Here is a 27,572-nt window from a genome sequence, read left to right on the forward strand (position 1 = left end):
CTCACTGGGCGTGGTCCAGATCAGCATATTTAAATAAATCATTAGGCTCAGTTAGATATCCATTCGCAGGATTCTAATGGCGCCTGCGACCTAACGGCCGTGCCTGGAAGACCTCGCCAAGGTGCCGTTTAGTACCGGTTCCCACAAATGTGGATCAGTGGTAATGGCACCTGTAAGGTGACAGAGGGTCTCCCAGGCCATTAGAGACGGGGCAGGGTGGCACCCTGGCACACTCCCTGGCACCTTGGCACCTCCAGCCTGGAAGGGGTACTGCCAGAATGCCAGGGAGGCAATGCCAGGGTGCCCGGGTGCCAGGGATCGGGCTGGGGGGACCTTACCAGGTAGAACGGGATTGAGGGGGTGTTCCCAGGGGCCTCTCAAAGGTGGGGAGGGGGGGGTTGAAAATGGGGGGTGGGGAGAGCTAAAAAGGCGGGGGGATGGAAGATCGGGCCAGCCGGATAAAGTAGCGCCCCAATCTGTGAGGAACCTTTCCTTCTAGCGTCCCGGCACTGGAGCCACCGAGAAACACCCCGTTAAATGCGCCCAAAACCGGACATAGGTTTCTTCCGGTTAAACCGCACCCCTTGACTTTGTTTATTTCCCAAATGAGGCGCGCTGGGAGGTCCCAAAAACGTTCACGAAACTCGTTCCTGCCTCTGTGGGGAAGAATTCAGTCCGTGCAGTCAGCTGAAGCAACAGCTGGAATAAGACTGACATTGACTTCTTTAAGACTGACATTGACTTGTATTAAGACTAACATTGACATGTACTAAGTGCCAGGACTGTAGCTATAACCCAATCTCTTCTCCTGTTTAAAGAACATCAACTAAGACTGAATCTCAAAGTCTGATTGATTTGACACCTCCCACTGAGAGGAAAAGCAAGGGGTAAGTTCTGCATTCTCCCACACTGTTGCGAACATTTTCGTGGTGGGTTATTATCACCGCTACGCTTGACAGCTTCACAAGGTTGCTCAGGCCCAGACTTTGGTGCTTTCCTCTATCAGTTATTTTGTAGATGTCTGAACATACTACCCATATATCCTGCTTTTAATGTCAGTCGCCCAATATTGCTGAATGAAAGAGACATGCAGTTAAAGCTTTTCTTCTTGCACTCAGGAAAAATGCAAGAATGCCAAATTTCAAAAGGAGCGGCAGTTTTTACTGCATGAGGGAAAGGGTGCTGAGAGTTTGGCAAGTCAATTCTGATTGATGGAGACGTTGACATAGAGAATGCACCAGGAATATAATGTTGCCCATGCTTTTGTTTAATTCAAAAAATACGCAATGTCTGGAGATGTTCTTCCTGTTTGCATCTGCTCTGATGAGTACAAGACAAAAAGCTTCGAAGGCATTTCTCTTTTACAGCAAGATTCAAGCAACTAATGGCCCAATACTTGTTTAAGGTTATGTCCTGCTGTACATAATGTTACTTCCTCCAGCCTACAATTTCCTCTCCTGTTCTCTCCTGAAAGTATTTCCTGTTGAAATTGTCATGGTTCCATGGGCACTGCCCCTGAGTGTCAACTGAGTGACAACTCTTCCTGTGTGAACAGTATGAGTTGCCAAACAATTCACCACGGGCATGTTAACTGAACATCAGCATAAGATCATCCAATCTACCGAGGTCATCGGGTTTCTGTTTAGGACGGTCATCCGTTCTGTTTCAAAAGGCAAATATGGTACTAGTTTAAAAAAAATAATTTACATGACTGGACATCGCTAGATTGGCCAGCATTTATTGTCCCCCAGTGGCCCTTCAGATTGTGCGCGATTCCCGCCCCCGACAAATTTTCGGTGCCGGAGAATTCGGCGGCCAGCGGGGGTCGGAGAATCCCGCATGCAAACCAGGACGTAAGGTTTCCTGTCCTAAAGGGTCGTTATACTTTTAATTCTGGATGTTTTTTAATCAAATTTAAATTCCACCACCTGCCGTGAAAAATACTTACATTCTTGTGGATTAAACAACTCATTAAGTCAGCCTGCAAAAACACTGGGGGTGGGAGGTCACTGGGAACACTTAAAATTGACGCCCAAATATACATTGTTGGAATGTGGCTGTAACACAACTTTCTTTTTCTGTTTTCAGATCTGATTTTCTATCTAATTTTGTAAGCAAAAGCCTAATTGATCTTTCACTCACTCCGGAGAAATCGAATGCAAAGTAAGATCACAGTTTGGCTAACAGGGTGAAAAGTGTCATTGAATGTTGTATATTGACAACATTTTGCATTTTCATGTTTTTGAAACTCGTTCTTGAGAGCTTTCAGAATTCGTCCCATTTCTCCGACACCTTGCCCGAAACGTCGCTGACGCATTTAATTAAATAATCCCGGTGAAGGGAAAATGTTTCTTTATTTCCTTTACCACGACCCTGCTCCAGGCTAACAATTAACCACCCCCCTAATGGTGCTGCTAATGTTAGGAGGTATGCTCATAAAGGCCACCCCAATTCTGCTGATAGTAAAACTTAACAGCAGCTGATTAATGAATGATGACTGCCCACCGGAGTTTTAGTCTATGTCTCTCTATTGGTTGAATGTATGTGGAGTCGTCTACAGCAGCAGACATTTGTTGACTCGTCCATGCATCGCTCCTAGGATTTCGAAATCGATTGTGTAAATCAGCCATTTCCAGCATGGCCATGGGAGTCTATTAATCTACTCTCACTTCCCACATGAGTCATGCTTTGCTGACTCCTTGATCTGTTGCTGAATTGTTGAGTGAATTTTCCAGTTAAAGGAATCTTCTTGAAACCCAGCGCTGCCTTGGGCAAGTGATCTTCAGTTAGTGAAGAAAACCAAAATCCATTCTGATCTCCCATAAAATCAAGCATTCTGCACCCAGCCATAGCATTGCCAGCACAGTACGCCCTCCCTACCTGAAGTCCAATTGATTTTACCTGAAGCCAGAATTTATTTTAGCGTACCTCCACACGCACGCACGCTTTTTTCCGTTGTGGGAATAGTGGAGAAATGGTTGGAGGATTCCCAAGCTGATTATCAGCGCATTTGGCAGAACATACATAATAACAATTGGCTTTACAAAAGGAGGCACAGATTACAAATGCTGGCAAGGTATGGGAAACTTCCAGAAAACACTGGTTAGCCCTCAGTTGGATTACTGGAGCACCGCACTTTAGAGGCGGTGGCACAGTGTTATTGTCACTGGGCCACTAAACCAGAGACTCAAAGTATTGCCCTGAGGACCCAGGTTCAAACCCCACCACCCGCCGAAGGTGAAATTTGAATTCAATAAATATCTGGAATTAAGAAGTTTAATGATGACCATGAAACCATTGTCAATGGTCGTAAAAACCCATCTGGTTCACTAATGTCCTTTAGGGAAGAAAATCTGCCTTCCTTACCCGGTCTGGTCTACACGTGACTCCAGATCCACAGCATGGCAGTAGACTCTTAACTGCCCCTTCAAGGGCAATTAGGGATGGGCAGTAAATGCAGGTCCAGCCAGCGACACCCACATCCCATGAACAAATAAAGGGGAAAAAATCCACTTTAGAGAGCATGTCAAGCTTTTGAGAGAGTGCAGAGGAGAATGATATCAGTGATGACAGGCCTCAGCTGTTCAGAAAGGTTGGAGAAACTGGGATTATCCTCGTTAGGGCAGAAAAGGTGAAGGTGAGTTGTAAATGTGTTGTGCAAAATTATAATAAACTTTGATAAGATTAAATAGAAGAAATGGTTCGTATTGACAAGAGGTCCGAGTACCAGAGGGAATAGATCTAGGTTAATTGTCAACAAAAATAAAATGGAGGATGGGGGAATGAAGATACCCTTTTTATTCATTAAATGTATTGTCTGGAAAGGTGGTGGAAGCAGATTGAAGGGCAACTTTCAAAAGGGAACTGGGTAAATAAGGTGGGGGGAGAGGGACTAACATGAGAGGGACTTGCATGCTGTTCCAGGTAGCCTAGCACAGACACAATGGATCAAATAGCCTCCTCCTGTGCTCTATGATTCAATGATTCTATTCTATTTTTTAATTTATTTTTTAAAAATTTAGAGTACACAATTCATTTTTTCCAATTAAGGGGCAATTTAGCGTGGCCAATCCACCTACCCTGCACATCTTTGGGTTGTGGGGGCGAAACCCACACAAACACGGGGAGAATGTGCAAACTCCACACGGACAGAGCCGGGATCGAACCTGGGACCTCGGCGCCCCCGTGTTGCCCTAATGATTCTGTTCTATGACTACGTGACAAGCACGTCACTGAATTTTATGAGGCAGAAAGTATCTTGGGGTATTTCTGCAAAAATGCAAGGTCTCTTTTTCCTTTGTAATGTCGAATAAGACTGTCTGAGCATTGCAGTAATGTTGGAATTGTGGCTTTTGCCAATTCTGCTCTTGTTTAAGAAGCCCGGTTACCACTCCAACGACTCCAGTCAGAACTTCAAGTCTGATCGAATTGTCACCATCCATTCCAGCCAAATCTAAGAGGTAAGTTCAGAAGTGCCCTTCGTACTGCTGACATTTTGGGGTTGGATCAGGTTGGTTGGCACCACTTCAGAGTCCCTCAAATGCTTGCTTAAATTATTGGTGCTGTGCCACTCTTTGCTGGCACAGTGCAATCTCCACCTCCCAATATGATGATCTGCTGGTGACAAACAAACAAAGAACAAAGAAAAGTACAGCGGTTTTGTTTTAGGGTGAACGTGAGGCAGTATTTGCCCCTGAATCATGCATCACAGTGCACCTGGTCACGGTTAATCAGATACCCTGCTAACAAGGGAAAGACACTTGACAATATTGTCTACCTGTTTGTGGGCAGGTATATCGTTAGCTCATGAGTATTAGGGTACTGAGAGTAATTAAATTCAAAACAAATAATGACTTTTTAAAAATCGGTGTTCTCTGCAGTAAAGTCCTGGAAACGGTCTTTTATGATATCTTTTTACCGGAAACAGCGGTGTCTGGGACAATGCCAGCTATTCCAAAACAAACCTAGATCCAACTTCGAAGAAGCTCAGTTATTACATTGTACAAACGTGTTCTTTCGTACAATTAATCCTGCCTGAATAAAGCAACCATTTGCTTCATTCTTAATATGGCGAGGCTATCACTTGAGATCTATTATGGGTTGGTGATCAGCCTCCCAGATTACCACCCGTGTAAAAATAATCTCCCCATGATCCTGGATCAATCTTGTGGTCCTCCTCAGCAATGGATTCTTCAGTCAGTCATTTGGATCAGGCAAAGTTATGCAATGAGGGGTGCTCTAACAGGCTAAGGATGGAGAAAAATAAAAGTAAAGCATGAATTTTTAAATGTCACTGAAGTATGCAAGTGCGATATTTGAAAAAAAACTCTATATCTTTTATAGGAATAATACCGAATGGGATAAAACCAGCCCGTACACCTCTACAAGCTCAAAATCAACATTCAACCCAAATAACTCCAGGTACGGAGACAGCAACTTCAACACAGTAGAGTTAGACAAGAAGCTTTTCTTGTATTTACCCATGAGTGTGAATCAGTCTAAATATTTCTCCCAACATGGGAGCAGTATCTAAGATTGGATGGGTTGAATGGACTTGGGCTTTGTGAACCAATTGATGCAACCTTTGAAGCTCGGAGCCAAGTGATGGCGTCATAGGATCATGGAATTGTTATGATGCAGAAGGAGGCCATTTGGCCCATCAAGTCGGCACCGGCTCTCCAAATGAGTATTATGGCTTAGAATTATCATAGAATTATCATAGAATTTACAGTGCAGAAGGAGGCCATTCGGCCCATCGAGTCTGCACCGGCTCTTGGAAAGAGCACCCTACACAAGTCCACACCTCCACCCTATCCCCATAACCCAGTTACCCCACCCAATACTAAGGGCAATTTTGGACACTAAGGACAATTTAGCATGGCCAATCCACCTAACCTGCACATCTTTGGACTGTGGGAGGAAATCGAAGCACCCGGAGGAAACCCACGCAGACACGGGGAGAACGTGCAGACTCCGCACAGACAGTGACCCAAGCCGGGTATCGAACCTGGGACCTTGGAGCTGTGAAGCAATTGTGCTAACCACTATGCTACCGTGCTGCCCAATAGTGACATGCCCCTACCTTTTCACTATGTCCCTGCACATTGTTGCTATTCAAGTAATCATCTAATGTCCTCTTGAATGCTTCAGTTGAACCTGCCTCCACCACACTTCTGGGCACCACATTCCAGACCCGAGCCACCCGCTGGGTGAAAATGTTTTTTTCCTCGCATCGCATTTGCTTCCTTTGCAAATCACCTTAAGTCTGTGCCCTATCGCCTCCCGTACCAGCTTCCCCGAACAGGCGCCGGAATGTGGCGACTGGGGGCTTTTCACAGTAACTTCACTGAAGCCTACTTGTGACAATAAGTGATTATTATTATTATTATCGTTCTTGTTCCTTTTACGAGGGGGAACAGTTTCTCCCTGTCTACTCTGTCCAACCCACTCATGAGCCTAGTGCTTGTGTCTGTGATTGCTGATGTCTGAATTCGTAATGGTGGCTGTTACTTTGGGACAAGAAAAGGCAAATATGTTCCCAAGAGGAGCAAAGATGTACCTGCGAGTCAAGGGGGTTGGGATGGAAATAGTTGAGCCAGCCGGCTTGGTCTTCTATTGTGAAGTTCCAAATGTAGAGTGCATGGGCATGCTGTGTTGTAATATTGTGTTGCATTGCAAGGACTGGAGTGACTGTAAGAATGGGATGAAATCATCCATATTAAGCCACTGTGCCTTTCAGTGGGCAGCAATTAACACTAGCCTTATTCTTCCCTTGATAAGGGCAACAATGCCATCTGGGAGGATGATGTCTACACATGTGTCATTGAATGATGCTCAGATGTAGTAACCTTGGCCTGTTTCTTATCTGAGACCTTAAAGACCAGCTGTAATAAGCACAGTTTCTTCCCTGTCAGAGATATTTTGATGTATTTTTAACCTTTGATGGGAAGATTTTTTTTTTCAGCCTTCCCTGATACAAAAGTAAATCTTTTTGCCTTCTCCACGTGTACAGTACTGGTACGGGTGGATTACCAGTCTGTCAGGAAACCCGCTTATAATTTGTTTTATTCTTCAAAATCAATGCAGCGAAAATTAGGCAAGTTGCGGAGAGGCTGATGATCCCTTTTTCAGCTTACCGGCTGCACAAAAACTAACTTCCCTGTGACCCTAGCTTACTGTTGCGGCCCTCTCTGGCGATACATTTCTCCGCGACTTAATTAGTGAACAGAAATGGATTTACTTGGTGATTTTCGGGAGCTGCATGATTCTCCCCCTGGGAAGATTCTCCACTCTGAATCCTCCCCTTACTAGAATCATAGAATTTACAGTGCTGAAGGAGGCCATTCAGCCCATCGAGTCTGCACCGGCTCTTTGAAAGAGCACCCCTCCGCCCTATCCCCATAACCCAGTAACCCCACCCAACACTCAGGGCAATTGTGGACACTAAGGGCAATTTAGCATGGCCAATCCACCTAACCTGCACATCTTTGGACTGTGGGCGGAAACCGGAGCACCCGGAGGAAACCCACGCACACACGGGGGGTTGACCCAAGCCGGGAATCGAACCTGGGACCTTGGAGCTGTGAAGCAATTGTTCTAACCACTACGCTACCGTACTCTGCTGTGTTGCCCTTAAAGGGACAATCATCACGCTCTCCTAAGCAGTCGGCTTCCAGATAGGTAATAACTGACCAACGAACGCAGCGTGACTGGGGCACTTTGAGATGGGAGGGATGGTGAAAACTAAATGTAAATCATTAATCTTTAGAAATCATTCCACTTTGCAGTGTGGTATTTGAAACATATTTTTATTTTTCACATGCTTAGTGAAGACTGGGATGAACTCAACTCCAGCACAACAACAAGCACTAAATCAAGCTTCAACTCAAGAAACCCGAGGTACTGCGATAAATGACAATGTTCCTTAGTTAGTTCCTGCTAAGGGAATTTGCAGGTTGTAACAAAATTGCATGTACTTGTCGGGATTGCAACAGAAAGTGTTCAGGCCATTTTATTGTTCAGAGGTTTGGGAATTTTCTGAACACTGGCAGATTCTCCATCAGCAGGATCCTCCGCTCCCCTGGCAGCGCACTCACGCCCGCGGGTTTCCCGACGGCGTGGGGGTGGCCACAATAGGAAACCCCATTGGCCGGCTGCCGGGACGGAAGATCCCTCTGCCGGCGGGGCCGCGCCGTGCCATAAACCAGGTTGGCGGGATGGAGAATCCCGCCCTTTATGTTTTACATTTGTGTTTTCTGATTTATTTCCCCTCTTTCCTGAAAGTTGCGGGCAGCAGTTCCACGGTGAGTGGGACTCCTTCACTTCCTTGCTCAAGGGCAGTGAGTGGAGGACAGGTTGGACGATTTCCCTTCTTCAGCCCAGAGCTAACGGCTCAGAGTGGGAGCTGTGGTTGATTTCCCGTCACTAGCCCAAGTTTAACCAATTGTATTGTTCTGTCCATGTCATTTGCTGAGTCGACAGTACAGTTTCCATCTTGACCTTGTCCATGAGCTTTGTAGGCCAGAGAAAACCATTGGCTGAATTTTACAGCCCCTCCTGCCGGTGAGATGTTTTTAGTCCCACCGAAGTCAAAGATCATCTGAGCGACTTGCTGTATTTTCCTGGCCAGCCATGGTGGGGCCGTCAAATTCTGCCCCATGTTTCAAAGTTTGTCTTAAAGCCAAACCAAAAACTGCAACCTTTCATGGTCCCAGCCTTGGCCCTTCCTCCATTTGTCGAGAGGCGTATCCTCCTGATTTCAAATGGAGCTGCCATACCCCAAGAGACCTGGGTTATCTTTTACGCCAAATACTTCTTTCCCTGAAAAGCTCATCATCTTTTATTCATTTCAAAGCCAAGATCATCAAAGACTCGGTGTAATGGTTGCACTAGATATGGGAGTAGTATTCAAGGTTTGATGAATTGGATGGACCTGGCTGAAATACTCTGAAACACCGAGATATTGAGCCAATGGATGGCAGAACCAGGAGCGTGTGTCTGCAATTATTGACCTCCTGAATTCCTGACCTCAACAGATACTTTGGGACCATAGCGAGGAAATATGTAGCCAAGAAAAGATAACTGGCTCAATCTGTCAATCTAGCCTCATACTGTGAAGTTCCTGCAACTCAAGGATAGAGAACATGAAAGTTGAAGTTGTAGAACTGCAATAGTGGGGGTGAGACTGCCGCAAAGGGACTGCATAACCCTTTTTAAATCTCTACGCTTTACAGTAGGATGTTTTATTTTTGCTTTCTCTTTTGAACAGCAACATCGAGGACCGGGACAATACCAACTCTTACACCACCACAAGCACGAAAACCTATGATCCAAAATCAAGAAGCTCCAGGTATTGCACAACACAGCCACGAGATTCATGTGAAACAATATTGAATTAATTTAGTTCAGTTGTTGAGAACACATGGTGAAATGTTGGGAAACATATTGCTCCACACTTTTCTGTATGATTTGTCTTCAGTCAAAATAGGAATGAGAAGAGAATGGGTGGCACGGTAGCACAGTGGTTAGCACAGTTGCTTCACATCTCCAGGATCCCAGGTTCAATTCCCGGCTTGGGTCACTGTCTGTGCGGAGTCTGCACGTTCTCCCCGGGTCTACGTGGGTTTCCGTCATGTGGTGATGTGCATCAATGTAAATGCATGTAGGCTAGCTAGACACTAGAGGGAGCACCAGAAACATCACACACACACACTCAACCAAAAGATCAGTTAGATAGGAGACAACCAATGGACATTCATGATACACACGGAGGTGACACGACCACAGGGGGGCATTACACCAACCCATATATAAAGGACACCACACACATGATCTGCCTCTTTCCAGTGGAGACAGTCATTGAGTACAGACACAGGGTTGATTCAATATTAGACTCACCACGTGGATTGCAGCAACTGGTTAGTCTGTCTGGGTAGCTATAGTAGCATTAGCAGTAGTGTCAAACCCGAGTAATAGAAGTGTAAATAGTTTAATAAACGTGTTGAAGTTATCTCCACGTCTGAACCTTCCTTTGTCAAGTGCACCACAAGGAAGCCATTTATGTTACACCTACAACATAACAAGTCATGCCAGGTGCTCCAGTTTCCTCCCACAGTCCAAAGATGTGCCGTTAGGTAGATTGGCCATGCTAAATTGTCCCTTAGTGTCCAAAAGGTTAAGAGGGGTTACTGGGTTACAGGGACAGGGTGAGGGCCTGGGCTTAATTGCTTTTTCCAAGGGCCAGAGCAGACTTGATGGGCCGAATGGCCTCCTTGTGCACTGTAAATTCTATGATTCTGTGTACGACAGGCTGCTGGTTGATTGTCATCTTTTATCAAAACGCAAATTTAAAAAAAAACTTTGTTCCCTTTCCCTCCTCCTCTGAAGTTGTTTACTTTTAATGAAATACAACATGGTTTCTGGAGGTCTAGTGGTGCAGTGGTAGTGTCCCTAACTGTGGGCCAGAAGCTTTGGATTCAAACCACTGCAGTACTTTGTCCAGCATAATCATGGGCTAATCCAATGGAGGTCCATGGTCATCAATGCCCTCTTTAGGGCATGATACCTTGAAGGAGGAATGCCATTTCCTGGGCATTAGCATTGCTTCAGTTCTTGATCTGGGGGATCATTTTCTCAATTGAAGAGTCGAGACTGAGTGTCAGCAGGCAGTTTGGTCATGCAGAGGGCTTCAAGGCAAACGTAACATTGTCCTCAAAACATGCCCACACACGATCATTGTTCACCAGAAGCCATTGGCTAATGCAGTGGAACAGGAGCCAATTCAGATTCCGAATTCTGGGTGGCCTCTTTCGCCCCTGTTGGCAAGATGTTGGGCAATTTTAGGCCTTGTCTGCTCCCCTGGCTGAGATTTTGTGATTATTTTTAAAGTTAGCCTTCTCCATGAACTGTGGTGGTGGTGGTGGTGGTGGTGGGGGGGGGGGGGGGGGGGGAATAACATAAACGTTGTTTAGGCTCCTTTTCAGTTGCCCCGAGTCATGAGGATTGCGAGAAATTGGTCGTCGGGCTTCATCTAAATAATGGCGGCCGGCTTCCGGGACCTCTCAGTCCCACAGGCAGCTCGCTCAGTGAAGGAATCAAAACTTTGGCCAGCTCTCATGAGCAGTGTCTATCTGATCACCAACACCCCAATGGTTACCAGCTTTGGACTCTTCTGGAATTCACAAAGTCAGTGAGGAGCCAATTATTTATAGCGGGCAGGTGGACCCAAGCACTACCGTGGGCACGTATACAATACTCTCCTTCCTCGTGTACCTGGAAGGCCCAGTGCGCGGCCATCATTTGGGGTGAGGTTACCCCAGCAGCCCTCCTCACCCAATTATATTCTCTCAACTTCCAGGCGAGGAAAGGGTAATGAGAATTTCTGTTTTCCATTACCAAGTCTTTTGCATGTTTATTCTTTATTCTTTCCTATCCAATTAAGGGAAGCGTCAGAAGGCTCTTTAGTAGTGCCCGAACAGAGAATTTTAAACATTGTATTTTTGTAGTTTATAATTGTTGAAATGTACTTTGCCTCTCTTTAATAGGAAGAGTGGAGACTGGGAGAATGCCAGCCCTACTACCACTACAATCACAAAAACATCTCCTGATTCCATTTTGAAAAGCACCAGGTATTGGTTTCGTTCCTTAAAGGATTTGTTGCCATTCATATTTGTCTTCAATTCGCTATTCAGTGAATGTCTCACGTAGGTTGAAGCTCAATGCCTAATGGCGGTAGAACAATTATCTGTCTGACAAAAAGAACACAGCAGGAACCTGTAAACAATTGGGGCTCGAGGAAAGTGCGGAGATCTTTGCAAATTGTCTTTTTTATGGTGGAAGGTTAACCATTTGAAGCCCAGCAAAAGATCTTTCTGGAACAGGTTTAAGAAATCCCATCACGGAGGCATTTCATTCTTTAAAGTAACCCCTTCTGACGCCGTGGAAATGTTTTTAACAACAAAAGTAATAAAATATCGTATCAGTGAGGAGCAATAAAACAATACTCTAAAAATCACCGTGAAACAAATGACACAGGGTTGTGCTGCCATTAAATTTGAGGTGTAAATTTACACTCGTTCATAACTGACATTAATGTTGGGAAAACATTCTCCAGTGTTTTGCAGGGGAGTGGAGTGTTGCTATTATGCAGCAGAGCTTTCATGGAATTGGTGTAAAAGATTGTGGGTAAAGCAATGTAAAAATGGGTGTGAGTGTCTTTTGCACTGAAAATCAGGACTGACAATGTTGTTGCAGCACAAAGTATCAGAAAATTGCAGGCAAATTGTACAAACAAAATGACAGAACATATCAGTAATTGGGCTTTTCTTCTTAGGTCCTCGACCGAGTATGCTCGTCCCAAAGATGAACCCTCAGCCAACAAGTCACCGACCTCTTACAACAAATCAAGCAAGAATTTCAGGTACTTACAGTGCATATCTATCAACATTTCATTGGGGCTCAGCTACAACCAATCATGGTCAACAATGAACCAATTAGCATTCAAGGACATCAAGTTAAAGATTGATTTTTAAAAGTGTAAAATCTGTATAGAGCTGTATTGTAATTTGGTTGTAGCACAGAGAGCAGGCCCAGATCTTCGTGGCGTGAGGCCGTTTAAAAAAGTGTGTGGGACCTGATTCCGGGGCTCCTCTCATTCCTAGTGCCAGCAATCTTCGCTGGTGCAGGATTAAGGTACAGGCTCACTCCAGACCTGGTTAGCTCCATTGCGGGGATATACATCTATTATTCCCCCGCAGTGGGAGTTGGGCCAGCTTCTGGAAGACTCGTGGTTCACGACCCCTCCAAGGAGTTAATAATAATAATCACTTATTGTCACAAGTAGGCTTCAATGACGTTACTGTGAAAAGCCCCAAAGTTGTGAACCATAGTCTGGATTTGGGAACCTTTTGAAAGGTAAGTTTAAAAAGTATTAACCTATGCCCCTTCCATGCCTCAGTGGACTCCATGCCAACTCCATGCGACCTCCAAGTCCTCCATAGCCCCTCCACAGCCTCCATGTCATTTCCATGACATCCATAAATCTTCCATGCCCGCGCATCTAGTGCGCACTATGTATCAACGAGCCATATAACAATAGCAAGTGTCAAAATGCTGAGGAATAAAACACCCATTCATAAATATGCTTTGAAGAAAACTGAATTTGCTACAACCCTATAGCAGCAACAAAAGCTTAACTCACTTCATACCTCTTAATCCTGTCCAAACAAACATATAGACATTGACAAAAGAGATCACAGAAAGAATAACATATTGGAACCTCATAACGATGTCAATCAAAAGTAAACATTCACATTTGTTTTGTCCAAACAGACTACTGCTGAGCTAAAGCACTTGTTAATCACAGCTGGGGGTAATTTTAACTTTATTCTAATTTTTAATGTTGTAACTCTATTATATGCCCTGTTATTCTGATTTCTTCCATTTCACACAATTGGCTGTTGCTTGCATTACCCCTCAGAGTCTTGGTAAATCCTTTAACAGTTCATATGTGGAACACAGCGACACTTCATTGATTTTATAGTAGATGTGTTCAGTGAGATATATACATGCAGTTAGCATGAAAAACTCTACATGGATGTTTGTCTGTTTCAGCTCTAATTCACTTAATGATCAAAACCCAGACACAGAACCAGAGCCGTATAGTTTTCGATCATCCTACAAGGAAAACAGGTATTTATATCAACCCCCATCTACTGTTTCTCTTGTCCTCTCTTTCCATTCTGGAGACCTTTTAACCAATATAGCCCATCCTTTCTGGTGGAGCAATGCTTTCTTGCTGAGACAGCAGACTGCAGCTGGAGTGGTGAAGACCTCATTGTCCCTGGGCTACAGAGAAGCCTTGCTTCTTGTAAAGACATAGGCCTGGATTCCCCATTGAGATTGCACCCGGTTACTGCTGCTAGAGAGGGCGGAGAATTTGACGCTCTGCCAAATATCCTATTCTCTGCAGTGGGTCCGGAGAACCTTGCAGCCGTGAACGAATGGCAAATCCTGTTCATGATCAGCTTTCTTCCTTGCATGTAGGAGTAATCTGATGACACTCACTGGTTAGACCCACACATGAAGAATGGCCGCTGGATTGCCAATATGACCATAAAATGCTTTGTTTCTTACCTGTTCAACCCACTGCTTTTTTCTTGAAGACATTAGAATCCAACTAATATCTTATCAGTGGCAGAATATGTAAAATGAATTAAGGGCTCAATTTTCCAAAATGTTGTTAAAACTCTTTATTCAAAGCTGACTTCCACTGCCTGTGGAAGTAGTTGAGTCGGAAACATTAGGGACCTTCAAGCAGCTATTGGATAGGTACATGGATTACGGTAAAATGATATAGTGTAGATTTATTTGTTCTTAAGGGCAGCACGGTAGCATTGTGGATAGCACAATTGCTTCACAGCTCCATGGTCCCAGGTTCGATTCCGGCTTGGGTCATTGTCTGTGCGGAGTCTGCACGTCCTCCCCGTGTCTGCGTGGGTTTCCTCCGGGTGCTCCGGTTTCCTCCCACAGTCCAAAGATGTGCGGGTTAGGTGAATTGGCCAATGATAAATTGCCCTTAATGTCCAAATTGCCCTTGGTGTTTTGTGGAGGTGTTGAGTTTGGGTAGGGTGCTCTTTCCAAGGGCCGGTGCAGACTCAAAGGGCCGAATGGCCTCCTTCTGCACTGTAAATTCAATGATAATCTATGATTAATCTAGGACAAAGGTTCGGCACAACATCGTGGGCCGAAGGGCCTGTTCTGTGCTGTATTTTCTATGTTCTGACATCATGTTCAGCAGGTTGTTTTTTTCTGTGGAGAAAAATGTTATGATGCTGCTAATGAGGTGCTTCATAAAATAGGTTCTCACAAAAACATGTAAGGTGCAGAAATTTCTTGACGTTGGTTATCATTTTACCACGCTGGTGTTCAGATCCCTAAATTGTACCGAGGACGGCATGGTGCAGAAAGCAATGCGCTTTGGACCATTCACATTTCTTAGTGCAGTTGGAAATTCTTTATGTCTGTATGGTTTTGCTAATGTGAAGGTACAAAGATAATGTTACGAGCCTAGCTAATGTTACCACTGGACAGTCAAGTCCCAGAATGGAACCCTGGCATAGTCGACCATAACTTTTATTTTTTTGTTTAAAGATGTAGATGAACAGAGTCACAGGACTTTCAACTGAATTTTAACAAAAGAATAAAACATTTATTCAACAAGAAAAGATTAACTTTATTCATTCACCACACCTATACCTTCTCCCAAACAATCCTTTCTATCAGATATCTTCACCAAGGATCCACTTCCAGGACTTCAATCTCTCCTTTCAATATTGCTCTGTCCTAGATTGCCTTGTGCATTCATGCTTCCACTTAATCGCTCAGGTACCCATCTATGCCAACTGCTTCACAGGTTGTATTAAGACATTGCCACACTTTTGATTTATCTCAGATATCTGGCTTCTTTCTTTAAATTTGGGTCTTGCAGCTGTCTCTTCAACTCAGAGCACTCTCTCTGCTTTTTGCTTAGCTTCACCCAACAGGACCATGTTCAACTTCTTGTTCTTTTTTCCTTCACCTTAACAGTATTCCTGAGACATATTTTTTGACCCAACTCCTTGAAAATGAAAATCGCATATTGTCACAATGAAGTTACTGTGAAAAGCCCCTAGTCGCCACATTCTGGTGCCTGTTCGGGGAGGCCGGTACGGGAATTGAACCCGTGCTGCTGGCCTCGTTCTGTTTCACAATCAGCTGTTTAGCCCACTGTGCTAAACCAGCCCTTGGTTTCTGGACCTTCTTTTGTCCTTTTGGGAAATTTGCTTTTTGCAGCTCTCTGATCCGGTCCAGCTAATTCTGGATCCAGCTTAAAGCTAAAACCATGTCTAACCTAAGGTAGCCTGTGTTTGCTAAACAACAGCCTGTTCCTTCTTTAAACCCTATTTGTTTTCACATCGTAAACTATCTAACCACAATGCAGGCACAGTTTAAAATGGGCAAAACTCACAGACATGCAGGCACCTTTGCTTAACATGAAGCTAACTAACCTTTTAACCATTTCTTATACATAAACACAAAACTAAACTTACTTAAAGCATTACCTTGTTTCTATTATGCACAAATACAAATCTAGATGATTTAAGGCTGCTTCTGTTTCCTGACAGTAAATCGTACCAAATTTGATACATAAACAATGAATGGTGCAAAGAAAGCAACAAATAGGGGTGATGAATGTCAAATAATAAAGATGAATGGTTGATGTTAAAGATGTAATGTTAATACTGTGGCAATTCCATGTGTAATACTTACTTCACCCAGGTAAAAGAGACATTCTCCAGCTAGTTCTATGGAGAGAGGGATGGAAGTTGGCATGCTATTGCAATTGCTGACTTGCATCACGATACACTTTGATCTGTGCATATAACCAAGTCTGAAGACTTGTCTCGGTAAACTTTCAAATCACATTATTAGCGCTGAGCGATACGCAGATAAATAACAGCGAGGTGAAACTTGTCTGATATATTGAAAATATTAAAGATGCAAAGAAACATATGCAAATATGAAGAAGAATGCTGAGCAGAATATATTTCACTGAGATGCAACAAATGATCAATTATATTTATATCCCAGCCCTCCAGATAAGAAGATTGCTCAAGTTGATGAGACACCATCCTACCGATCACCAAGTTATACTCTGCAGAAGGACAGGAACTCCAGGTACTCCCCACCTTGTACAATATCTCACCGGGAATTCTCTACATCTTAAGCATCTCACTAGTTTAAAATCTGGGATGACGACACTTCACTTCTGATCAAGACAAATATGTTAAAATGTGCTTGCTGGGCCACAGAGTGGAAGCTTGACAAAGGGTGGAATCTGGCCATACTGATTGGAGTTTGCAGTAGAATGTAATGATGGCATAGAGATGAATTTGCTGCAAATTGAATGAACCATATTGATATTTCTAAAATGTGTTTCTAAAATGACATTTAACACTGCCGTATTTCTTGGAGGAGTATTCTTGCAATGTACCTGCTCAGGATTTATTTAGCATCAATTGCTCCCCTATCCCCCCCCTCCCCTCCCGCCTCTCCGAGACCGGCGATATGTCCCAAGACTCTCAGCCCTTCAATTACCTCAAGGGCACCAGCAGTGGCCCAATTTTTGTTCTGCCGTCCCTTTGGGAATCGTCCAATCATTCCATTCTAGTGCTGGCATGCCGATTTCTAGGCCACTGACCTCTCGTGGAGGCGGAGGGCTTGAAAGGTGATCATTCTGGACAATCGGGCCGAGATAGCTGTATGCGTTCAGCTGGCAGAATAAGAAGAATGTCAATTCCTTGGAACTGGATCTTTCTCTGCCTGTTTTGGTTGTTAAACAAAAATCCCAACTTCTCAGGCCAATGCACTGTGCCCCAAAGAACGCTGGAAAAAAATTGAATCAGGGCATTTTCCACATCTGGCCTGCTCTACCGCTGCTGCAAATAAAGGAATAGCTGCCAACTGCCCGAACTGTTAATCCCTCAATCGGCCACCAGCCACTGCCTCCCCCCTCTTGATCCCACTTTCTTCTCCTGCCTCTCCAACATCTATCCCAAAATACCCGCCAAATGAGTCCTACCTTCTGACAATTTGGCCACTGCTGGTGAGGGAAGCAACTTCTCATGCCTTAATCGTTAATGGGGCGGCACGGCGGCGCAGTGGTTAGCACTGCTGCCTCACGACGCCCAGGACCTGGGTTTGATCCCGGCCCCGGGTCACTGTCCGTGTGGGGTTTGCACATTCTCCCCGTGTCTGTGTGGGTTTCACCCCCACAACCCAAAGATGTGCAGAGTAGGTGGATTGGCCACGCTAAATTGTCTCTTAATTGGACAAAATAATTGGATACTCTAAATTTAAGAAAATAAATAATGCCTTAATCGCTAACAAGGCCAGCGGCCCAATTTTGCACACGCCTTCGGGTTTCTTGGTGGGGGCACACGTGTTGCCCAGGAAACCGGCCCGGAACAAAAGTACAGATTTTAAGAGATGATCACAGAAAAATTAATGCAATTCATGTTTGTTTCTGCAGTTCATCTCTTTCAGATGGCAAGAGTCCTGCCAAAGTGATAGCTTTAACCACTGCCATCACCAGTGCTGAAAAGTAAGATACAAAGCCATTATTTTCAAATATTTCGATTTTGTACCATTGAGACCTTGCACAACTCATTGAGGTGCTTGTTCAATGTTGTTGAACTATTTCTCTACTGCTAATAATAATATCATTTATGGTTCTGTGCACAGTTACACCTGACTTAAACAAAGGTTGTCTGAGTTGAAATCACGGGAGTGAATATTTTGTGGGGCACTTCAGATTTTAGGTTTTCTACGGGCCATTGGATGCTGTCGTTCTTTGGCAGGGAAATGCTGAATATCTCAATAATTAATGATGAACATTTTGATGTCCATGATGTTGGTACCAGGAGGGTAAAGAGGCAATGGCCCTGGATAGAGGCCATGGCAAGCACAGATATTTTTTCAGCAACCTTTGGGTGTGTGCTCACGGCGCGAGAAAGATACTGAGATGCGAGCAAGTTGGGTACTTGCCTTCCAGTGTAATTAGTATCAACCTTATTTGATAAGTCAGTCCTTGGAATAACTTTCGGCAAAGTGCAAAATTACAAGCTGTAGTTGTTATTGCTTTGAGAAAGATCGTGAGGCGCAGAGAGTCAGAACAAGGCATTTTCATCATTGGGACTTGGGTATGAATCTAGTCAGTCTAGCAAGATGAAAGCATCTTTCGTTAACCCTAACCCTTACCCTAACCCTAATTTCATTTTCTAAGTGAGGTGAGTTTGGTGCAGTTTTTAGCCAGATGAATGGTGCCCAGCTGTTCCATTTTCATTGTCAGAAACATTTTACAAAAACATTCGCTGTTGATAAATTCTTCACTCCAGATTACGAAATACCACACAGGATAGCAAATGTGATCAGGCAGCATCTGTAAGGAGAGAAAAGAGCTAACGTTTTTGAAATGTTAGCTCTTTCCTCTCCTGACAGTTGCTGCCAGACCTGCTGAGATTTTCCAGCATGTTCTCTTTTGGATGTTGCGAATAAGGGCAGCCAATCATGGTGATCTGCCAATACCTTGGCAATAGCTTTGAACAAATGTTTGATTGTCGTCGTATTAAGCCCTGGTGTTTGGTTTGCAGGAGATCTGCGGATAAAAACCAGTGCAGCCATTGCTACAAACCCATCATCAATGGCCCTAAAATGATCTTGGCGGAACTGAACATTAATTGCCATGCAGCGTGCCTGAAGGTATAAGATGGTCTTGCAGAATAATAAAACTGCTTCTTATAGATTAGTGTACTATCATAGCTAACCATACAAACAAATAATATAATTTGAACTTGTGGTAATTTGCTGAGCAGTAATACAGGGAGTTGTGTCCACCTTTTCCCTATTAGCCTGTGGGAGGGTGAGGGATATCAACTCAGGATTAATCCGTCCTTCAGAACGTGGCCATGATGAAGAAATCGCCATGGTGCAGTGTCACAGACCCGCATGCGCACTCTAACATTTTGCATAATTTTGACCTTGGCTGATAGCATAGATAAGATGCCTGTCTTGACCCAAAGTCGAAGTTTTTTGTCTGTTTAACCATCAACATCAGGCTTGTCCAGCCTTTGGGGGGGGGGGGGGGGTTCACATTCCCATGTTTTTCTCATGCAGGGGGTCAATGAGCAGATTTTGGAAAGATCCGAACAGAGGAAGACGCACAATTTTTTAAAAAGTTGACTATGAGGAAAAGAAACAACTCGCTGAGCAAAACTAAAGCAACATCAAAGGAATAAATTGATAATGTGGAGAAAAGAGTAATTATGATAATTATGACCTTTAGAGTGTAAAAGGGTGAGTGTGTGTGTGTGACCAGATCACCCCGGTACCTCAGGGTATTTTCTCACTTGTGACGTAGCAGTGCCAGTTGCTTGTGAGAACAACACCGTGCCACCATGCCACCACTAACGAGAAAACAAGCCATGTATTTCCTGACGGTTTTTCCTCATGTTGATAGTCTCTCACTTCCCAACACAATGAATTGGGGAATTACAAGCATGTACCCACCTGTAAAAGCTCTTCCCAATTATTAACCAATGAGTGGCCTCAAGTTTAAAAAAAAATCTTTGATGTGATGTGGGCACGACTGGCAAGGCCAACCATTGCTGTCCATCCACAAGTATCTTTGAGCTGATTGGCTTGCGAGGCCATTGATGTCATGATGTCATGAAGTCATGATGACATGATGATGTGACATATGAATATTTGATTTCATCGGCTGGTCAGATGCACATTGAACTTCTTTAAAATGACCTTTGGCAAGCAAAGGCATTAACTTTAAAATGGCTGCGGAAGTCACCTGACCTACAAGTTGACCAAGTATGGAAGTGTCCGAATGTGAATTTGCCAGGATATATGGCCATAGGCAGTTTCGCTGATGAACTTTACTCCTGCCATTGTCTCGCCTGTCTCCAAAACATAAGGAACAATGGGCCAATGCACTTTGTGACTACAGAAACTACCAGGAACAATGAGAGATGAACAAAGCTATTGTGCAAGGAGGTTGCTCAGGATCCCTGTGTGCTTCAAGATATCTTGATTAGCTGAGACACTGATATCTAATCATCTTTGGCTATCATGATGGTTAACAGGATACAAGGAATTAATCTTCTGATGCGTTGCAGGCCACTATTTACCTCGCTTCTAAAACAGGCAAGAGAAGTGCCAGGAGACCACACTGCCCAGAGCTTGACTTCCTGGGGCCTCCTATAGCCTGGGAGCCCCTCCCCCCCCCAGGTGATGTTATTCCTGGTCCATGTTTGTGTGGACCAGTGCTAAACAGCGCCACGGCGAAGTATCTCAGGTGCAGGTATTCGTTCCCGGGTTTTGGGAAAATCTGGCACTGACATGTTTAAGTGAGACTAACTGCTCACTTAAATATGTAAATCTGGATCCCGCCCAATGAAGGCGAGATTACGATCACAACGTCTCATGAAATCTCGTTAGAACTCTCACAGTGTCTCGAGCATCGCAAATCTCACGAGAGGCCTCTCACAGGATTTGATAGCCTCTTTGCGTCCCGGGGAGGGCGTGACCAGGTCGTTTGATCAGGCCCATAGAGTTTTAACAGCACAAAAATAGGCCCTTCAGCCCATCGCCATCCTCCACCGGCCATCAAGTCTCTATCTATTCTAATCCCATTTTCCAGCACATGGTCCATAGCCTTGTCTGCTATGGCATTTCAAGTGCTCATCTAAATACTTTTTAAATGTTGTGAGGATTCCCACCTCTACCATCCTTTCAGGCAGCGAGTTCCAGATTCCAACCACCCAAGGGTGGAAATGTTTTCCCTTACACCACCTCCTGCTCCTGAACTTAAATTTATGCTCCCTGTTTATTGAACCCCCCCCCCCCCCCAATAAGGGGAAAAGTACCTTCCTACCCACCCTATCTATGTTCCTCGTAATACACCAAAATCGGCTCCCCCCTCAGCTTTCTCTGCTCCAGGGAAAACAAACCCCATCTCTCTTCATAGCTGAAACTCTCCAATCCAGGCACCAGCCTGATGAATCTCTTCTGCACCCTCTCCAGGGCAAACACTTCCTTCCTGTAGTGTGGCGACTGACGACCAGAACTGCACACAGCGAAGGACTCATAAATAATGAAATCTCTATTTTTTTTGCCTCTCATGAATTGTGGAGTGGAAAAATGGTGGAGGCCCTTGCGCTCGTCAAGGCAATGGTCATAAAAGAGGGCAGTTTAGAGTCAACCACATTGCTGGGGGTCTGGAGTCAGATATAGGCCAGACCCAGTAAGGGCAGCAGATCTTTTTCCCCTCAAGGGCATTAGTGAACCAGGCGGGCAGTTACAACAACCAATGATTGTTTCATAGTTACCATCTACTGAGACTCGCTTTCAAATCCAGGCTTTATTAATTGAATGTAAACTCCACCATTGTGGGATTTGAAACTCTGTCCCCAGAGCATTAACATGGGTCTCTATATTATTAGTCCAGTGACACTACCACTATGCCCACCATCTCCCCTAAACTGTTTGTGCCTATGTTGCTTGCTCCCACCCCAGCCTGTCCTCATTGTGTATTTGAACATCGATGCTATAGGAAAAGGCTAAAGACAATTCCACCCTTGCAGCTTAATATCAGAACTATACTTTGACCTGAATGGGAAGTGAGTGACATAATGGGAGATCATTTAGTTCCAGTCTGTGGCTCATACAAGAAGAAGTGTGCTTATACTTAATTTGCCTTTGCTGGAACGGTTTGCACTGATTGCAAAGGAGTTTACTGTGGTTCGCAGAATAATTATAATCATGTTTTCTTTCACTGCAGTGTCAAATTTGCAATGCATCCCTCGAAAGCCTGAGTGCTGGAGACAGTTTCTGGGTTCACCACCGTACCGTACACTGTGAACCCTGCTATGATAACATAAAGGGTAAGTGGCAGTTAATTGTGGTTAATAAAATATTAAATCTTGCTCTTCTAATTGTTGAAATCTCAGTAAAAGCTCCAGCTGTTGTGAAACGGGTCTGCAGATACTGGGTTCCATTGCAAATCACAAGAATGCACAGAAAGCCAAATATTACAAAGGAACAGGAGTAGGCCATTTAGCCCATCAAGAAAATAAGATCCTCGCTGATCTTTGTAAACTTGTATTTATCCAGTGCCTTTTTCAACGCGAGGAAGTCCAAATTAATTCTAATTTAGGGAATGCGGAATCCGATTTCCGCATGACAAGCTCTCACAAAGAGCAGCGAGATGATGACCAGACAAAATATTTTCCTGATGGTGATGGAGGGATACATTTGACCAGCGCACATGGGCGGCACATTAGCACAGTGGTTAGCACTGTTGCTTCACAGCTCCAGGGTCCCAGGTTTGCTTCTCGGCTTTGGTGACTGTCTGTGCGGAGTCTACACGTTCTCTCCGTGTCTGCGTGGGTTTCCTCCGGGTGCTCCGGTTTCCTCCCACAAGTCCCGAAAGACGTGCTTGCTAGGTAATTTGGACATTCTGAATTCTCCCTGCGTGTACCCGAACAGGTGCAGCAATGTGGCAACTAGGGGCTTTTCACAGTATCTTCATTGCAGTGTTAATGTAAGCCTACTTGTAACAATAAAGATTATTACAAAAAAGAACTCCCTTGCTCTTCTTCAAAATGGTACAATGGGAGTGTTACGCCCATTTGAGAGGTTCAGGTCGGGCCTCAACATTTGCAACACTACACTTCAACACTGTGGCTTTCATTATTGACCGATTGCACTGAAGATGAGTTCACTGGGTAGACCAATGGGGGGGGGGGGACACAAGGTGGTAGGAGACAGGAGGAATCACGATGAAACTTCCCTGAAAAGTAGCCAACCAGATCCAGCAGGGTTGTCGCCTTTCTACACATCCATAAATGGAGGTGGGCGGGAGTGGAACAAAATCTGGGACATTAACTTGAGATGAACTTACGTCAGAGGCAGAAAACTGGCCCGATTTTCTTGCAATTGGGCAGTCAATCCATGGATGCTTGTATTCCGCCATCGTTGAACTTCAAATTAACTCCATGACGTTAGCTTTGCTGCTGGTGAAAATTCTTTAAAAACCTTAAATGTTAATGAACAATGCCTTTGCAACCTAAAGTACAGATTTGGGCGAAAGAGAAAATCAAAAAAGGATCACACTACGTCCACTTTGAGATTCTTGGACATTTCACTCAAAGTGCAGAACTAGCCTTGTAGCTGCCTTCGCTGGACCTCACTGTACTCATAGTCCGATATACAATGTCTCAACATCCATATCTTTGTTTTAGAAACAAAATCAACAACTGACTTCGGACTCCTGTTGCGCTGCCACGAGCATCCTTCTGTAGGAATAGTTCAAAATTGACAGCACAACAAGTCCTATAGTGATGCTATTTGCAGCAATCCCATTGCCCCAACTTGAAAAAGGAAAAGCTAGGGAAATTCTGCACTCCCCTGCTTCAGCTGACCGCTTCCAAATTTCAGAGCAAATGTGTCAGTTCTCCTGCTAAAAATGTGATAACCCCTCTTAAATATACAATTCGCTTCATGAGTTGGTCCAAAGATGGCTCTGCATTGCCACATAGACCGTTCCATATGGTGCCAGGCTAGAATTCTGTGTCAGATGATACTGTTGGCTGCACGCAGCAGAAATAAAAGTTGCTGTACATGACACACAACTTTCCATTGGTCTAGTACTACAATACCTTTTTGGCTTAAGCCACAAAGTTCATGGAATAGATCTCAGCCAAATGTTATTCTTTTGATATGTTTTCCTTTTACATATTGTATCTTATTAAACTTAATTCATTCACTGGTGTAGACCTTGACCTTTGTGTGATAATGGAAAATGGGTCACAGAGATTTGATTTTCCGTTTTGCATCCCTCCCCATCTTTCCTCCCACTAAAGCCAATGAACGTAAACATTCCAAGAGATGCAGAATGGCCTGCTGATTCACCATGACCTGTTTTCTACGGTCATACGAAATCAAATCTGCCCCATTCTTTCCTAAAATTGTGGGATCTTTTGCAAATCTACCTATTCTTCTGCTGACAATGTTCAAGCCTTTAAAATTCAAGTGTGGCGCCAATTTCCTAACTGATTTGCCCTATTTTGTTTTCAACTCTTTTCCACCTTTGTCATTTGGTGTATTATTGACCTTGGCGCGACACATGGATTTCTTGAAAAAAACAAAAACATATTTCAAGCTACTTGTGTGAAAAGTCACCTACTTTGCAGTGATGTTTTATCTTCTGGAAACAATATCAAGTTATAAAAAATGTATTGATTATTGTCCCGGATCTTGCAGGCAGCAACTAATTTGTTACTGACCTTGCAAAAAAGATGCCCCTAAGTATCCAACAATCACTCTGGTGTTGATTTCCCCTTTCCCAAAGTAAGTTTGAATCTGGCACCAGGTTGAAGGAATTGCCAAGTGCCTAGCAACAGTGATATCATCAAGCAAGGCAAACAGCCAATCACATTGAAGTATTCTCACAGACAGCAAACTAGTAAGTGAAATGCACTGATTGCCCTTCACTTTGTAATACCGGTTTGCGGAGAGTGATGTACATGATTTGGACAGATCCATGAGATTATCGTAGAAACTGAATGATCATAAACAAACTTGGAAAATTGCTATACTTTAAATGTTCATTTTTACACAATGGAGAAATTTGCTATCCAATAAACATAAAATTAGTTTCCAGGGCCAGAGAGAATTTCATTAGTAATTATGACTTTCATAAAGTTGTTAAAAGCATGGGTACACGTCATTCAATAAGATATATCAGTTTCTATTGTGAGACTATTAGCATCAGAAGGGCAAAGACCCCTCAGCTCAATGATTTATAATAGATTGAAACTATGGTGACTTCAACAGGGTATCCAATGGGGAAGTGTGGACTCCGAAAACAATTTATGGATTTCTGTGTTTGACAGTTTATGCACAAACTCAAGATCATGGAATCATAGAATTTCGATAGTGCAGAAGGAGGCCATTCAGCCCATCGAGTCTGTACCGACTCTCTGAAAGAGCACCTCACCCACACCCACTCCCCATCCCCGTAACCCCACCTAACCTGTGTATCTTTGTACACTAAGGGACAATTTAGCATGGCCAATCTACCTAACCTGCATATTTTTGGACTGTGGTGGGGGGGGGGGGGGGGGGGGGGAAATGGGACACCCGGAGGAAACCCACGCAGACACAGGGAGAAAGTGCAAACTCTGCACAAACAGTGACTCGAGGCCGAATCGAACCCTGGTCCCTGGCGCTGTGAGGCAGCAGTGCGAACCATTGTGCCACCATGTTGCCGTCTCTTTCTAAGCGGTCTGACAGTGAATGCTGACAGCTTACCCCTCATTGCCACTGCAAAATCCAGGCCATTATGTTCATTCCTTAATACGATATGTGTTTATGTTCCATTTGCAAAATAGATGTATATGTAATTAAAAACATGGAGAAAGGAATGTTTTAATGGTTTTTAAATCTGAATAATATTTCTACATTTTTTGCAGTGCAAAGGTCATACTAAACTGACACTCAGACAAGAGCATCGGCTGAACAACGACAACTCTACACTTTGAGATTTATTAGGGTTGGGAGGATCTATTTAGACTGCTTTATGAATTTTATAAAAATCTCTTATACAAATTGTAATTGCTTTTTTCTAATTGTAATTTCTGAATTGTATTTCAAAATGAGGACTAGTGTTTCCTAAATACTCCTTGTATATTTTATCCTGGGGCAAACTGCAACAAGGGACCTGCATCACGTGAAAGTGAAGCCGCTTCTTAAAGAACATCCTTGAAATATTTTTTTCTGTTTGACCAATGTACATTTAATCAAGCATAATAAGACCTAGCGTGGTTTCCTTCTCAAAACAATGTTTATCAGCCCATGTTATTGCAAGTGGATAACTATTCTGTGTTTTGTGTTCTTTCCTATACGTAGAAGGCAGAATGTGTTCCTCAAATGATAAAAGATCGACAGTTTAGGCGACAAAGTAAAATGACTTATGCCGATCAATTTGAAATCTTCAATGTGCTGCCTGTAACACCAAAAATATATCCAGATTTCCGGCAGAATTGCATGACTTAAAAGAATGGCATGCATTTTATTGGAGAGTTCAGACCTGCTCAGTTATTGAAGCAGCATCTCATGACTACTTTGCTGCAGAAATGTTTTGTTTAGCACCACAGCTTATTTGGTCACATGTGAACCATTTTAATTCTAATTTGAAAAATTTGAGGTAAATATTGTTTGGCGCGACATTTGCCACACAGTAACATCAGGACATTGATGATTATGCCAAGTACCCACCCTAATTACTATGACAACACTGTGTCTTTAATAGGCAGGCACTGTTATGAATTAGGTTTTATGACGTTTCTGAATTTTAACTATCAGCTTCAGGCAAGCTGAAGGTTTATGAAATTCTTCTTCAGTTAATTTGAGAAAAAAAAGAGTTCTTTAACAGCAAGGAGCAGGAATTCAAAATGAACATTGAAGCTAATGTCATCTCTTCTCTATATAATTCTTTGTTAAATTGTGGTTTTAAGGAGGTTTATGTTTTCTGTATGGTAAAGAAAATCTGTAAATGACATTCGCATTTTATTTCAATTTTTTTGTGGATATCTGTGTAACAAACAGTTTGGGCCAAATTTTCCTCTTACAGGAATAGCTTTGCATCTGATTATATCTCCTCTTCACATCGCTGGCAAGATCATTAAAACATGCTCACAAAAGCATCTACCCAATCAAGTTGTGGTGACGTATTTTTGCCCCGTAATTTATAGAGATCATTCTGTTTGCAGAGAGGAGTAATCAGGCATTGTTCAGGACCGGGTCGCAGTCTTACAAGTGATTTGAGCTAAAATCTGTTTAACCTTGTCCCTGCTCCTGGCAGCAGCAAGCAAAATAAGGAAACAGTCATGGTTCTGCAACTTGTAACACCACAACCGAATGTTGCCAGCAAGAAAATCTGGCCCACCGTGTTTCAAATTATT

The 27,572-nt window shown here is 43.6% G+C and overlaps 1 protein-coding gene across 8 annotated transcripts in view; it reads left to right on the forward strand.

Moving 5' to 3' along the window:
- scel (sciellin) overlaps nt 1-27,323 on the forward strand; it is a 91,133-nt gene extending 63,810 nt beyond the window's left edge. For all 8 annotated transcript variants that reach the window (XM_072476196.1, XM_072476194.1, XM_072476195.1 and 5 more), the window contains 14 exons: nt 819-887; nt 2,089-2,163; nt 4,377-4,460; nt 5,344-5,421; nt 7,828-7,899; nt 9,269-9,349; nt 11,544-11,627; nt 12,332-12,418; nt 13,612-13,689; nt 16,630-16,716; nt 18,071-18,142; nt 19,191-19,299; nt 22,388-22,490; nt 26,082-27,323. In XM_072476196.1, coding sequence (XP_072332297.1) covers nt 819-887; nt 2,089-2,163; nt 4,377-4,460; nt 5,344-5,421; nt 7,828-7,899; nt 9,269-9,349; nt 11,544-11,627; nt 12,332-12,418; nt 13,612-13,689; nt 16,630-16,716; nt 18,071-18,142; nt 19,191-19,299; nt 22,388-22,490; nt 26,082-26,098 — 1,096 coding nt within the window. In that variant the 3' untranslated portion in view covers nt 26,099-27,323. The remainder of the gene's footprint in view (nt 1-818; nt 888-2,088; nt 2,164-4,376; nt 4,461-5,343; nt 5,422-7,827; nt 7,900-9,268; nt 9,350-11,543; nt 11,628-12,331; nt 12,419-13,611; nt 13,690-16,629; nt 16,717-18,070; nt 18,143-19,190; nt 19,300-22,387; nt 22,491-26,081) is intronic.
- The last annotated feature ends 249 nt before the right edge of the window (nt 27,324-27,572 follow it).

Source organism: Scyliorhinus torazame, chromosome 15, assembly GCF_047496885.1.
Source record: "Scyliorhinus torazame isolate Kashiwa2021f chromosome 15, sScyTor2.1, whole genome shotgun sequence".
Classification (NCBI taxonomy): Eukaryota; Metazoa; Chordata; class Chondrichthyes; order Carcharhiniformes; family Scyliorhinidae; genus Scyliorhinus; species Scyliorhinus torazame.